A 15,896-nucleotide genomic window follows, 5' to 3' on the forward strand; every position below is an offset into this window, starting at 1 on the left:
AACTGTGAACTGCAAGGCAAAGGTAAAACCATTGCTGACATGATAAGCGCAGTAAAGACATTGAAGTCCAAACTAAATCTTTTCAGTGAACAAGTGGTGAAAAGGAAAATGCATAATTTCCCTTCTGTAATCCAAATGCTGACAGAGAATACAGCTAGTCCTGAACTCCTGAACATTGAAAAATAATGCAGTCTCCTGATCAGGCTTAAGGAAGAGTTCAGTGACCGGTTCAGGGATTTCGAAAGGATTGAACCGTTTCTGATGATCATCACAAACCCCTTCATGGAAGTCAATGTTTGTGAATTTACAGAACAAATGAGTGAGCTGTTTACTCTGAACAGTTTTGCTATGGAAATGGAGATTGTCAGCCTGCAAGGGGACATTCAGTTGAAAAGCAGACAATCTCACACCAATTTCTGGAGCCTTCTTGATGACAAGGAGTACAATAACCTTTGCACAGCTGCATTAAAAGTGACTTCTCTGTTTGGTCCACCTATCTCTGTGAATCTGTATTTTCAGATATGAATCTTCTCAAATCGAAATTTCGAACCCGCCGGACCGATGAGCATTTGAGTGACTCCATCCGAGTTGTTGTATCAAGTTATACACCAGACTACAGAGCACTGGTGGATATCATGCAGTGTCAACCTTCACATTGAATGTCCCAATCGTTTTCCTTCATTGTGAAAGTTTTTATGAGACAGCTTCTAATAAAAAATGCAATACAGAGTTTTTTGAACTTCTTAACATAATTGGGAAGGGATTTGTTATTCCCTATATCTATAAAGAGAAAATTACAGCAAAAAAAAGTACAAGTGCCAATGTTTATGAACATCCCCAAACCCCGATATCGGCCGCAAGTAGCTCTTCGCTATTGGCCCTCCACTGAAAGTAGCTCAAGCCAACATAAAGGTTGGAGACCCCTGCTTTATAACATCTATGTTCAGCCTCTTGTTCCCTTTTCCCTCTTGTGGCTTCCGATGGTATTCCTATGCTGGCGACTCCCAGATTGTGGTTTGGTTAGAGCTAGCCCAAGCTGAGGTGTTGTCGTGCTTACGTGGGTGCTTAGCATCCATGAGGGAGTGGATGAAAAGGAACTGGCTCAAGCTTAATGGGGACAAGATGGAGGTCCTGGTGGTAGGGGCAACCCTCTAATCCTGCTCTATGGACGACTTCTTTCTGGCCCCTTGCCTTGGGTGATGTTTCTATTCCATTGACAGTAGTTAAGAACGTGGGGTTGTTTCTCGCCTCACCATTCTCAATGGCGCCTCAGGTGAGTGTGGTCTGTAAAACTGGTTACTTTCTTCTCAAAGTGCTCTGTAAGGTGCTATCTTTTCTCCCCCTCCATCTGTGTCCTTTGGTAGTTGCCTAGCTAGGCACTAGTCATATTGACAATTGGAACGCCTTGTTTTTGGCTCAGCATATCGACCTTATAAACTAGTTTCAGCTTTTGCAATTCTTGCTGCCCGGGTGGCCACCAGTACTTCATATCGCTCTCATATCAGCCTCTGCTTCGCTCACTTCACTGACTACCGGAGGCCCAGCAGATTACATTAAAATCCTTGTGTTCGGTTGACCAGGCATTCTATCTCCAGGGGGCTGACTATCTCCAAGATAAATTCTGTTCCAAAGTCCCTAGGCGGACTCTCCGCTCCAGCAACTCTCATCTAGTTGCTAGCCTGAAATTTCATCTATCTAGGGTCGGAGGTCGGGCGTTCTCCTGCTCCATTGGTAAACTGTGGAACGAACTATCCCTCGGCCTTGGGTGCATTGAGAACCGTCTTCAATTCAGGTGTTACTTGAAGACTCTCCTATTATAGGTTTTAGCTTTGCCTCAGTCTAGCACTGTGGTCCTAGCTCCAAGATGCCCTTGGGGGAACATGCAGAGTACATATTTTTGCTAATAAATAATAATGGTAATAATAATAAAAAAGGTACATTGGGTTACCAATGCAGTAAAATGTCTTGGTGAAGCCAAAATTAAAACGCATCTACCATCAACCTATTTCCTAAAACCAATTCACAGTGACAAAATCACACCAGAGCAGAGATGGGGTGCCTAAGTGACACCCCGGTACTGGGCACCTTAATCGGGAGCGTCCAATGCCATTCACCTTATACAATGTAAAAAATGACATAGTGGCAGGGGGACTTGAAGAGAAATCCCTCTGGCCACCAAAAAGAGGTATAGAAAACAAAACAGACCAGGGGGAATGAAGCTAGAAGTTGAGGGCCCCCAAAAAGTGTCATTAGACTCCCCAAAATAGTAATTCTGGCTTAACAGGAACTCCCAGCTATTTCTATGAGTTGAACACTGTAGTGACTTTTTGAGGCAAGTAGACGTTTTGCTTTAATTCGCTTGCTCATCACAGCTCTTTTGGGGTCACAGGTTAGTACTTAAGGTTGCCAGTTGGGTAGAACGCTTTCCCCTGTCGGAGATTCCTGTATTTTTACTGTAGTACACATCACTAATCTCCTGCGGAAGCACCACGTGGGAGAAGACAAACTCCAGAGGGATAAGACCATACTCGATCGAAATAACCTAGTAAACATAATTTCTGATGACATGCATGCACCTATACAACATGCCTATATGGCCTATTGTGATATAAATGATGAATATATAGGTATTACCAGTCACAGTATCTACCTCCCCCCATACACCTCTTTGTACTGGGACAAAGAAGAGCAACGGAGCAATGAAGTTGACTAAGACTGTTAAACCAACGCAGCGGTCTAGTCTATGGAACTTGTTCGGCAAGGCTGGGAAGTTTATATCTGCCACAGCTGATGGATCAGAGAGATAGGCAGAAACCAAGTGAGCTGGCGACTGGTGCTGCCGCTGAGGAGAACACTGAATGCGAGCAAAATGAAAGGAGAACGATTGTAGCTGACACGAGGCTTGTGGGAAATGCAGAGTGAAGGAAGCCCACTGCTCAATTGTCAACAGCCGTTGGAGCCATACGCTGCAGGAAGAGGCAAAACGAGGGCCGCTTGGCTTACAGGACGCACACTGAGTCAGCGCACCAGAGAAACAGATGTGAGGGACACAAAAGACGTCCGGTAAGCCCAGGGAAGCCAAATGGGTTACCGAAGCGCCTGCAAGTGAATGCTGTGTCACAGAAGTAGCACAAGGAAGGCAAAGCAAGTCCTTTGATGAAATTGGTTATCTTTGCAAATAATACTGAGAAAGCGTTGGCGACCCACTGCATGAAAAGACGTTAATGTAAATAATGGTGAAAAGGGGGGCAATAGCCCAAACCTTGAGTGTTACAAACTTTGCTAAAAAGGGGGTCAGTGAACCAATATTGGACACACATATTGTGAATAAAAGAATCGATCATTAGAGAGGACAAAAGCCCTGGCATGTTAGTGAACCAGGCAAATGGTGAGGTGTCTCTCTCTCTCTATCTCTCACAAAGTGGACTTGCATTTATGAACCCGTGATATCCTGGCAGGAGAGTAAACCAGGAGTGTAAAAGAAAGCAGACTTGAACTGTGTCAAATAGCAACATCCTAGCAGGGGAGTTCACCAGGAGTGGAAAGCAAAGTAAACTTGGCAACGTAAAATTGTAAGCAAGTATTGAAGGGAGGAAGCATACCCCTTTTTGGAGGATAAATGAGAAGGCCCTAAATATCCTGGTAAAGGCATATACCAGGAGTTTCAAGAGGGACCCTTTCAACTCAATGGAAATACAGAGTTTGAGAAAGTTAATGTGAACCACGATTGAGAGATTTCTTTGATTACCAGAAGAAATTTAGGGGAAGGGAAAATACCTTTTATTTTTTCCCTTTTTTACGCGTTAAACCTTTTTGTGTTTGTAACTTGGTAGAAAAGCTAGGAGTGAGAGCTTATGTGAATCCCCTGTTGCACATTATATTGAGTTTAGAGTGTAAGGGTCAATTTAGGGTTTGGAAACAGGACAGAGGACGATCATCCCGACAGACGTTCATTAGTTTTGTTGTGGCAGGGACACCCCTCTTAGAGTTAGGAAAAGATAGGAGTCCCCCCAACCCTCTTATTATTTTGAAAATAAGTCTGTAGCCAACATTTTACATGCCACTGTCGGTCTTGCTCTTGATCCCTTACACCGCATACTGCATTTTAAGTACCATATACTCAAAACGGCCATGCAGCTTTTGCCCTATCCTTGCTTTTGTTCCTCTGCCCTCTCTGCTCTGGAAATCCCATTAAGCATGCACTTTTGTGTTCTCCAGCGTGGATTTCCAGACAAAATATTTGTGCATCCTGGGTGGATATGGGGCATGGCACTTGTTAGGGATATTGTATCATTTTAATTCATCATCCTCTTAGTGAGACCCCAAGCACTTTTTGCTGGACCTCTAGACTTTTTTTCTTGAATGAGTGGAGCCTTTTTCCACTCATTCATTCTTATGGGCTCTATCTTTTGGAACTTTTTCTGTTGTATTTCTCCCGAAACTTTATAGTCTGAGAGATTGGCACACACCGCTTTAAGTGGAGTGCCAAAGGGATACTCAGTATCCCCCTTATCTCTGCTCCTGTGACTTTTGTTACATAGACAAACGTTGGCCGTAATATCTGCTGTAAGAACAGCAGCCATACCACGAGGGCTCCCCCCTCCAAAATGGCTGCTTTTTACTGCTAAGGTGCCCCTCACCTGTGCTACCAGGCAGCCTCAGAGAAGCGAACCAGGATTGGCTTGAGCTATCCTACTTTCAGTGTGCCGATTCGCCGGCAGGCGAGAAGCCGGTACGACTCCCAAGGCTCTTCTTCCTGTCCAGAGACGCCAGTCGCCGGAGCACGGTACTCTGTCCGTTTTTTATCCCCTCTCTGTCTTCCAGGCCCATGGACATGGCCGAAAAACTTGTGCTATCTGCTGATGACTGAGCTATGAACACTGCTCTGCAATCTAAGCACTGCCCCATATGTGATATGCCTTTGCCATAGTATTCGCTTTTGTCTTTGCAATGAACCATATTACCTTGTCGACAACGCCAGCCTCAAAAAGAAACAATACTTACGTTTTTCTAATGCTGATTTATGTGAATTTCGCCACACCCTCAGCTAAAATGCTAACACATGCATGATATTATCTGGCCTGCATTCATCTCACCGTTGTGGCACCTAATACCCACAGTACAATTTGCTAGTTACTCTTGTTTTGCCCACTCATTACGCCAATGAGTATGCCATCTGTGGCCCAAACCGTCATGTATATTGCCAGTAATTGTATCTGCATCTGATCTGTATTGTGCCATTGCCATTGGATTACGCCCACTGCCAATTAGCGATCCATCATAGCTACAGCATCCGATTCAAATACCAACACTGAGCCTGCTCAACTCAGAGGCCTATGCATGCCATAAGCTCTGCACCGCCAAATCTTTGTATCTTGCTACATTACAGCGGCCCTACTAGTACACTCCCTCCCTATATATATTGTGCCGCTGTGCATCAGCTGCAATACCTGCCTTTATTGTAATACCAATTAAAGTAAACAGCGACACCAGGGCATTAGACATTACCCTGCGGTACGTTAAGTAAACGTGTGTTGAGTGTTTACAGTCTCACCCAAATCTATCTAGCCTATACCCTTACGTATTGTTTGCCTAACTTTGACCAGCACCTGACTCCAATTGTCTCATTGCCTCACCCAGTGCATGACCAGAACGAATTCAGTATCTCTTCTACTTGCACAACACATTTTGATAGCATATTGCACTATTTGCACAGCATCCATTGACTGCATATGCCCTTTCCTGCTGATTAGCCTACTGCTTATTGTATGTGCCCGATTACCAGCCCTGTCGGTTTGCAATTGCCTATGCTTGCTGATGAGCCTACTGCTTCAAATTGTATTACTACCAGCACCCTATTGGATTTTGCAACTTGGACACCAACTAGGGCGTTAGAATGATATTATCAATGCTAGTACGCTCTCAGACTACATACTTGTCCACCGTACTGCATAACTATATTTAATGCAAACTGCCTATGCAGATTTACCATTACTTCTGCATACTTCATTGTACAAACAGCTACCATGAAAATGTGCTCCTCTAGCTCATAATATATCAGAATACCCTATATGAGCCTGTATCTAGCTATCTATACTGCGATTGCCACACCCCCATGTCTTTTCATGCCATAGCCCCCACCCTATGGATATCGTGTTTAAACCGACATCATTCCTCCCGCCACTTAGTCTGCCACGCTATCAGACCTACACCCTTCTTAACCCCCACTGAAGCCAAGATGTTCCAATGGCATCTCTAATCTTGCCTCATTGTCCGCAGACCACATGGGAAACCACCTTAAACAGCAGCCTAAGCAGCACTGGCCTTTATTCCTTAACTTCAACCTTGAACATCCAATGCCCGACTCTAGCGAGAAATACTAGACTAGGCTCAAGACTAGGTAGATCATACTTCCTACCTACAACTGCTACACCCATCAACAACCTCGGGGCAAGCATTACTATGCATCCATCAATTAAATGCAAACATGTTTCCAAATCTGCATGCAAGCCAACATCGCCTAAAACCTCTGCTATTAATACCAGCACTACCATTACTGGAACACTGATCAATGCGAGATCCTTAGCCGCCCATGCAATCGAAATCACTGACCTGATAGGAAATTGGACTTCCTGGCAATAACTGAGACCTGGTTACATGGTGCAGCAGGCCCATCCCTCCTTATTGCTACACCAGACAACTACATTACGCTCAGATTTGAGAGAATCAACTAGAGGGGGAGGCATAGCCCTCATTGCTAAAGCTTCACTTAACCTTCGATCCATACACCATGCCTCCACCTCATCCTGTGAACTACTGACTGCTAAATTGCCACTCTCCACATCACACACTTGACCATGCACCTTACCTATCGTCCTACAGGTCCGTTAGGGTCATTTGAAGATGACAACAATATCATCACAACCAATACTAAACCCTCATCTCAAATCATCCTCCTAGGTGATTTCAACTTGGGATTCATTGATCCAGCTGACCACTCAGCCTTACTCCTAGCCAATTCCCTGTCTGAACTAGGCCTCACCCAGAGTTCTCCTACCCACACATGGCAAAGGACGAACCCTGGATTGGCTAGCAGATCTTACCTGCCCAACTAACATAACAGCTTTCGAACCATTACCTTGGACAGACCATAGTTTACTAATCTTTACTCTCCCAAACTGCACTCCGCCAGCAACAACCAAGGCCATAGCTCCCACCACCCCCATCCCAACCAGAAATAAGAAAAATATTACTGTCAACAATCTCTGGCCCTTTCTTGAACCCCTATAGGCACTCTTATTACCATCTAACCCTGAGGAACTAGTAGAGTTGTACAATAGTACCATCAAGTCGGCCATAGACTATCGCACCCCTAAAAATGTGCAAAAGCAAACCAGCTGCTCACGTGAACACTTGGTTCACCCCAAACTCAAAGACCTTAGGAAAGAAAAAGGAAGCATGAAGCCATATGGAAAAACAACCCATCTACCACCAATAAAGAAACCCTCTTAAAAATCAATGCCAATTATAAAGATGAAATCCTTGCAGTCAAACGTAACTCTTACAATGAAAGGATTGATAAAGCCAGCTCAAGTACCCGCAAACTCTTTATCATGCTTGGAATCACCTACCCCCCAAACAGACCTTTGTGTCATGGACCAATCTTGGTGCACCAAAATCGAGGAAGCATTGGCCAATAAAATTACTCTGCTCCAAAAGAAAATCACTGACAGAAAAACACACCTTGCCACTGCAAAATAACAACAAAAAAATCACCCTAATATCACCACCGCCACCCAACGTTTCAAATATACACCAGTATCACCCCAAGAGGTGCTAAAAATTATAGCCTCCATCAAACCATCAAACTGCCAAGGAGATTCCTGCCCTGCTGCTGTCATTAAGGAAGCTGCGAGCATCCTCGCTCCCTTTATCACGACACTCATTAATGCCTCCTTCCATAATTGCACTGTGCCAACCAACCTGAAGAACTCATGGGTGTTGCCTCTGCTAAAAAAAAAAATGGCTCTCGACCCTAATATACCCACTAACTTCAGACTTATTACCACTGTCCCTTTTCTGCTGAAGATTATAGACAAAGCTGCCTATAATCAAATACAAAACTTCCTAGAGTCTAACAAACTATTAGGTCTCCGTCAATCAGGCTTCGGGCCACAACATGACACAAACAGCCTTGATTGACCTAAAAACACAAATAGACGACCTTAAAGATAAAGGAAACTCGGCACTCCTGCTACTCCTGGACCTATCGTCTGCTTTTGACTTGGTTGACCATAAGATCCTATGCAACCACCTCTCTACAACATCACACTTCTCACTAGATGCCACAGCATGGATTAAATCATTTCTAAGCAATAGGTCGATGAGTGTTCTCGGCATCTGCGGCTGCAGACCCGATCCCGGTTACATGTGGAGCCCCACAAGAATCGTGTATCTCCAACCATGTACAACGCCTTTACCAAACAATTGTTTGATGACCTGGATCACATGGGTGTCACCTACACGTACTATGCTTTTGACACCCAGATGCTTATTCCCTTGACAGGTGACTATGCCAAGGACCTAGCCCTGATTAACGGAATCTACCTCATCATTCAGGCATGGATGGCCACACATGGACTCTGCCTGAATGATGAAAAAAAGGAACTCCTCCTCCTAGCCACTCCCATTAACATTTCCAAATTAGGTGAACAATATCATTAGTTTAATATCGATGGCAACATCATAATAGTTGCCAGCGAAGTAAAAACGCTAGGTTTTTACCTAGATTCCTCCCTAAACTTGAGAAAACAGGTTAGCGCTACAGCTTCGGCAAGTGCCTACACCTGCATGCTCATCCGAGCATGCAAACCCTTCCTCTCCACGAAAAGCTGCATCACTCTGGCTAGAGCCCTAATATTATATAAAATTGACGACTGCAATGGACTATATCTTGGGGCTAACAAATGCATCACGAAAAAACTGCAGATTCTACAGAATAACGCTCTTAGGACAGCCCTGAGCATTCCTCGTAAACAACATATCTCCTCCATAAGAAGAGACTACAACTGGCTCTCTAGTAAAGAAAGAATTCCACTTAAAACAGCTTCCCTCACATACAAATGCCCCAATAACGCAGCCCCACAATATCTTTCTGATAAATTTGCACTGAAACAATACGCCAGACTCACCAGATCAGCCAGTTTGGATTATCTACAAGTTCCCAGATTTAAACTCCAAAAAGCAGGAGGTAATAGCTTCCCTGTCTTGGCCGCCCAACTCTGGAACTCTCTCCCCTCCAATTTAAAAACCATTCAATCCCTCTCTTCAGAAACAATAAGAACTGGCTTATCCTCAACAATGACCCGTACTAGTGCACCAGTCTTTACCATGTACATATGTAATATTTATTTCTGCTCCCATTGTACTTATTTATGCTACTCTATCCATATTGCTCTGCTTTTTTGTAACTGTGAACATTTTTTAAACTGCTTTTTTACTTTTTGTTAGATATTTATTGTACCATTTTTACTTCTGCCTGTGTAACTAAGAAATTGCATTATCTTGTACTACGCCCATATATGTACGGGTGAGGCGCGCATTATAAATAAACCAAACCCCTAGTTATGGCTTGTGACAGTGGACGTATCCTACCAACTATTGTGTGATTTATTTTTATTTTTTTCTACTGCAGGCTATGTCCATAGTCTTGGTGGTGCATAATAGGGGCACCGGAGTACCAACACAGGGGCTCCCTTCTTTTTTCACCATTGCTAGCGTGGTTGTTCTTAGGAGGAGCAAGAGGAAGAACAACAGCAACCCTGGCGCTAATGTGAGCAGAGTAGCTTAACAACCAGCTTTAGAACACAAATAATTTTAGCAGACGACGAAAGGCAAGGTGGTCAACCATCTAGCGCAACGCCAGAGGAAGGGCGTTCCATGCCTTAGCGGCAACAACCGAAAGGGCACGTCCGCCCGTGCGCATCAGTCTAAAAAGGGGGACCACTATGAGAAATGCGTATTGAGATCAGAGGCACTGATTTGGAGCATAATGGGGGAATTCATCCTGGATGTATTCTGGTCCCAGGCCATTGAAGGCACAGTGAACTATGCACAAGGACTTAAACAAAAAATCTGCTTTTCCACCGGGAGGTGGTGAAGCTGCCTCACTAGTGGAGTCATATGGGTGCCAAAAGAGGGCCGCAAGATAGCTCTAGCAGCAGCATTCTGCAACAGGCGATGGACCAAATAGCGTGGCTGGGCTAGATACAGCGAATTGCAGTAATCTAGGCCACTCATAACAAGCGCAGCTACAACCGAGACGACTTTCCAAAGTATATGCAGTTTAAAATGACCACTTTTACATACTGCCGCAACCTGACCATCCATGGAAAGGGTAGAATAAATAATAACCCCCAGATTCTTCACCAATCAAACGGGTACCGGGAGAGGACCGAGGGAGGCAGGCCAGCAATCATTAGTCCAAAAAAGAAGAGGTGAAGTAGTACCAACCACCAATACCTCCGTCTTACTGCCATTCAATTTCAACCAGTTGGACGTCATCCATTCCCCTACATCCTGAAGACGCATCCTAAACCGACTGGCCATATCCGCCTGATTTAAATCAAGACGGACCAGGATTTTCATATCGTCGGCATAGAAATAATAGCGGAAGCCATGGGATTGAATGAGAGACAGTAGAAGCCTAATATAAAGATTAAACAAGACAGGGGAGAGGGCAGATCCCTGCCGAATGCAACAGGAGAGTGAAACCGACTAGAGTGAAAAGGTGGAAGAGATACCGACTGTGAGCGATCGGCAAGAAAGGAAATGAACCAGTCCAGCACTTTACCAGACAACCCTGCGGTAGACAGCCTGGAGATCAGGGTGGGATGGTCAACTGTTTCGAACGCAGCCGACAGATCTAATAAAACAACTGCGCCAACACCACCCTGGTCCACCAGGTGAGCCAGATCATCAAGTACGGAATTAAGGACTGATTCAGTTCCCCTTGCAGGCTGAAAGCCAGATTAAAAAGAGTCAAAGTAAGAAGAAGATTCGAGAAAAGTAGAGAACAGAGGAGAGACCAGGGCTTCCAACAATTTCATCATGAGGAAGGGCAATAATGAGATGGGACGGTAATTAGCCAACACCTCCGGATCAAGCGAGGGTTGCTTTAATAACGGAATCACAAGGGCATGTTGAAGTGTAGGGGGAATCGCTCCGGCCACAAAGGACGCATCAACCGCTACAGTCATATGCAAGATAATAGCCCTCACGTTTTCCTTCAACAATGCTAAGGGAATGGTATCAGTGGAGGAGGCTGATTTCAGATGTTGAATAGCAGCCAAGATGTCAGATTCTGAGAAAGGAGGAAAAGAAGACCAAGTCCCCTTAACCAAAGTGGGCTCACTAAGCACATTAGCAGCCAGAGGATGTGCCACTCCATTGTTGATGCATGGATAGAGGAGATCTTGGACACGAAGAAGGAAGAAAGAGAGTTGCACCGAGCTTGAGATGGCATAGCCTGCGTGCTGGTCATAACGGGGGGAGGATATTGATTGAATAAGCTGAGCCCTGTGTGTTTTTTGCCTTTGGCAGGAACCCTGGGGTGTCCCCACCTATGCTCCAGAGTGTCTGGGCAGGCAGGAAGTGGGGGAGGAGTTTTCAACCCCCTTGTCATTTGTCTGCCAGAGAGCCTGAATAGGACCAGCTCCCACTAGGGTATGGCTGTCCTGATCAGACAGCCAAAAGCACCTTTCTGTACATTGCTGAGCGAGATTGCAGAGTGAGTGAGTGCAGGAACTGTATAAAAGGTGAGGCTTCCGGAGTGTAAATCAAGTTGACCACTGGAAGCTGAAGTAACCGAAGAGGAGCAGAGACACCTGCAGACCCTTTGCAACATTGTGAAGCTACTACTGCTGTCCTGACCCCATTTTCTGTGCGACAGAGTAACTCCGAAGAGGACTCCTTCCCTATGACTGGTGGGAACAACCAGTCCCAAGACTAACTTTTTGAGCCATCTACCTAGGTCCTGTGAGGTTCCAGAGCCGAGAAACCCTAATACCAGGAGACCTGCTGCCCATTCCGAGTGCATTGTTGTGGAAAAAGCAAACTCGTCCAAATCTTTGCTGAGCCCTCAAGGACACTAAAGAGATCTGATCCAACTCACCCAGACCTTATCAGCAGAGTGAGGTACTGTGAGGAGCAAAGAAGATTGACCTGGCAAATCGCGTCCTTTGTTGGTGCTGCAGAAAAGGTGCCAAATCCACAGAGAGCGACAAGAAATTGATAGAAGCTGTGCCAGAGGTCCTCCCTCGAGACTGCTGCTGAGAGATCCCGGATCCCATCCATTGTCCTGCCTTTTATCAGACCAAGGAATCCGGAGGTTGGGTCTAGCACAGCCATATCAAAGAGAATCCATCCACGACATAGTCTTCAAAACCTAAGGTACTGTGGGGGAAAGGGTGTTGCTCAACTTGATCCGTGAAGTCGCTCCAGAGAATTGAGTGCACTCTGAGGTGTCCAGGGTACCCACCTCTTGCCTCAGACCCAAGCTGCTCCTTGTGTCCCTTTATCGAGTCCTTAACGGGGTCTCCATCGTTGGTTGTTAACTTGCTGCATCTTTAAAGACTGTATGTAATCCACAGGAACTCTTCATATTCTGTTGCTTGTCAAGACTTTGAGCCCTCTCCGGACTGCCTTTAGCTAGGGTTCCGTTTTTGGACTTAAACAATTTTATGTGCGAAGAAAACATCTCTAGAACCTTGAATCTTGCTAGTATTACACTAACCATTTTCCTGCCCTAAAGTCACTTTCTTATATGTGTATGCAGAGTAAATGTCTTACTGTATTTCTGCTAAGAACCGCGAGGGCGCATAGTTACTGATAATACAATCGCATTGTCCTTTCACTTTGTAAAGTTGCAACAAATGTAACCGCGAACAATCACAGTCTACGAAGTGTCCTTTGAAGTATATTCTAAAGTATTCCAAAGTGTTTTAGTGTAAATGTATGAAGTATTTAAAATGATTCTGGTGTAAATATAATAAATACCAAGGTTCCACCAGTAGTACAGACTGATACGAAGAGTTGGGGATCTACAAACCACTGGGATACTTAACTAATGTCTTTCCTCCACATGGGACTCTAGGAAAACTCCCCTAAAAGTACTGCTGTCCCAATCCACATTCCAGGCGCCTAGGCTTGTCTGTCACCCGATAGATGTGGATAAAGAAGCTGTCTGATTGGACAGCCTGTACCATTTTCAATGGTGCACATCTGTATATGTGGGCCCAGTAAGCCACCAGCCTTAATTTAGGATAAAAGGAGTCCTGCAGCCACTCGCCAGATTGTCAACTGAAGCCAAGATCCAGAGGAAGAGAACCATGATGGAAAGCCCTGAAGGCTGCTGCTGAGGAGGACCAGCAGTAGGATTGTATTGCATTATCTTTTTACTTGCTGCATTCAACTTCAATTACTTAAACTGTTTCTAGTGTGAGGTGAAGGTGACCTCACTTGGAGACTGCCAACTGTGTGTTTATGTTTCTGAGGCTATTGGGGGATTGCTGCTTGACTTTACCTACTTAGATTAAGAGCCTAATAAATTAGCATATAGAATTATAAATGTTCAATGATGAGCAATGACTCCAAAAACGGGAACTCTGTGAAGTGCGACCAACACGATGGCGAAAAAAGACTCCAACATGTTAAGGATCAAGGGTACAGTACCCGTCACAGTAGGGATAGTATTGCAAATGTGTCCCATTGATGTCCCTTTTCAAATTAAAAAAATAAGTTGCTTATTACTCTGCACCAATCACTAGATGTCGGCCTATGTAAAGCATGTGCATCTAAGCAGATACAAGCATCAGACTATTACAGGCATGTAATGTTTGCCATATTTTGGTATTTTTTTATTATTTGCTTGCCTTATCTGAGTGCCCTTTGTACTATTACACCACCCCATATGTTCTGAAGCCTACCTTACTGCCCAGTACATGCTTTCCTTGATAGTTTGGCTAGACTGAAATGTCAATTTCCCTCATCATTGACTAGGGTGACCTCTCAGAACCCGCTCCCGTGGCTGGATCTGAAAATCCATTTTAATAGTTACATGGTAGTTTTTGGGTCTTTTGTGCTTGTTTTTTCCATCCCCACTCTGACACAGACTTTGTGGCGATTATCTAACTAGTTTCCACCATGCCAGTTTATTGTTCCTGTGTGGTATTTGAAAGTTGTTTTACTTTTCTCATGACGGCTCCGTTTTAGCCTTTGCCTATGTGCCCCTAAAGGTTTCTTGCTCTGCTAGGTGGGTTAAACTCTGTTAAATCAATCTAGTATGTCTTCTCCAAGGAGTAGTTGACTGTGGGTGAGACAATAGTCTTTTCTAAGGTTTTCAGACTTCCATTTTTCACAGAAGATCCATCTCCCAGCTTTAAACTCTTCCCCCCCCCCCGCCCCTCCATAGCCCGACATCTAGGTGTTGGAGAGGAATAACAATCTAGACCCCCAAGTGGGCTCACAACTGCTAAGTTTCTTTCACAAGCATCATCAGGATATATGACCAATTATTTTGTTGGTTACACTGCAGCTGGATTGGGCAGAGCCATTGCGAAGTAGATCCTGTAAAGATGACTCATCCTCTGCTTTCCCCAGTATTGTGTTCTGGTCAGGAGGGAAGTTCCTGAAGGTCTTGGGGTCCATTCTACTGGTTGCTTGGAGGCTACCTCTGCCTTGCTAAAAACGGGGACACCCATTTCATTTTCATCCCGAGGCCTCTACGTGGACATCCTTGCACATGTTTGCTAAGCATTTGTGCCTGGTTTCAGTGTCTGTTCAGGATGTCGTCTTTGGTCAGGCTGTGCTCCAGAGTTTCCTGGTGTAGGCAGTGGTTTCTTGCTCTCCTCCATCCTTCTGGTTCTGTACTGCCTTGGGAATGTATCTTCGATGTGGAATCTGTAGTAGGAATGACATTATTTACCTCAATGTGACGTTCTTTCTGATGGATTAGTCCTTACTCACACAGCCTCCTCATTGCCCTTGCAACACATCCCTCATACAGCTAGATTTGAATTATTTTGCTGTTCTGCGTTGGCTCAGCTGCTGAATGCAGGGAAGACATGTGAACTGGTTGATGTGCAGCTAGCTTCATATGTGCAACACCTGATGGTGCATCTACAGTCACGGGTGCCATTAACGTTGAATGGAGCAGAGGCAGGTCTGCAATGTGGCCCTTGGGGGCTGAACAAGTTTCCAATGCCAGACTGACTCTGGCAATGACTATCTGAGATGAAGAATGTTTTAAGACTAATTCATCAGAAAGCACACTACTGAGAGGTAAGTACCTTATTCTTCTAAAAGAAGCTCTGAGTAATACAGGACACATACATCGTGATTATTGCAGTCGAAGCACTGTCTAAAGTATACTGTATCACAAACATTCTCTTATTGTGTGTTCTGTCATTGTTGGAATACAGACTATATTGTCTGACCAGTCTTGTACTATCAATCTGTTTCTTCAATTTAACTAGTGACATTGCCAGTTGATAACCCAGAAATGTTTTACTTTTTGCAGTGCAATTCTATCCTCCTACTTTTTAAGTGAAAAGCTAAATCTTCATGGCAAGATTGGATGTCTGTTGAGTATACTTGGATCAACAGTGATGGTAATTCATGCTCCTCAAGAAGAGGAGATGGAAACTTTGGGTGAGATGTCTCACAAGCTTGCTGACCCAGGTAAGATAAAAATGTGGTCGTTTATGAAGGTAGTTTTTCTGCTTGCAGAGGATTGAGTGAGCTCACATATGGTCCTAACCGCATCAAAATGTTGCCAATCAAAAACTTCATTGATAAAGCGATGGTGTTAGCTTTTTGTAATACAATGAATTGTGTGG

The 15,896-nt window shown here is 44.5% G+C and overlaps 1 protein-coding gene across 1 annotated transcript in view; it reads left to right on the forward strand.

Moving 5' to 3' along the window:
- NIPA2 (NIPA magnesium transporter 2) overlaps positions 1 to 15,896 on the forward strand; it is a 312,051-nt gene that overhangs the window by 247,449 nt on the left and 48,706 nt on the right. The window contains exon 7 of the mRNA XM_069636610.1: positions 15,578 to 15,738. Within this exon, the coding sequence (XP_069492711.1) occupies positions 15,578 to 15,738 (161 nt within the window). The remainder of the gene's footprint in view (positions 1 to 15,577; positions 15,739 to 15,896) is intronic.

This window comes from Ambystoma mexicanum, chromosome 7p, assembly GCF_040938575.1.
Source record: "Ambystoma mexicanum isolate Mex_15411 chromosome 7p, UKY_AmexF1_1, whole genome shotgun sequence".
Lineage (NCBI taxonomy): Eukaryota > Metazoa > Chordata > Amphibia > Caudata > Ambystomatidae > Ambystoma > Ambystoma mexicanum.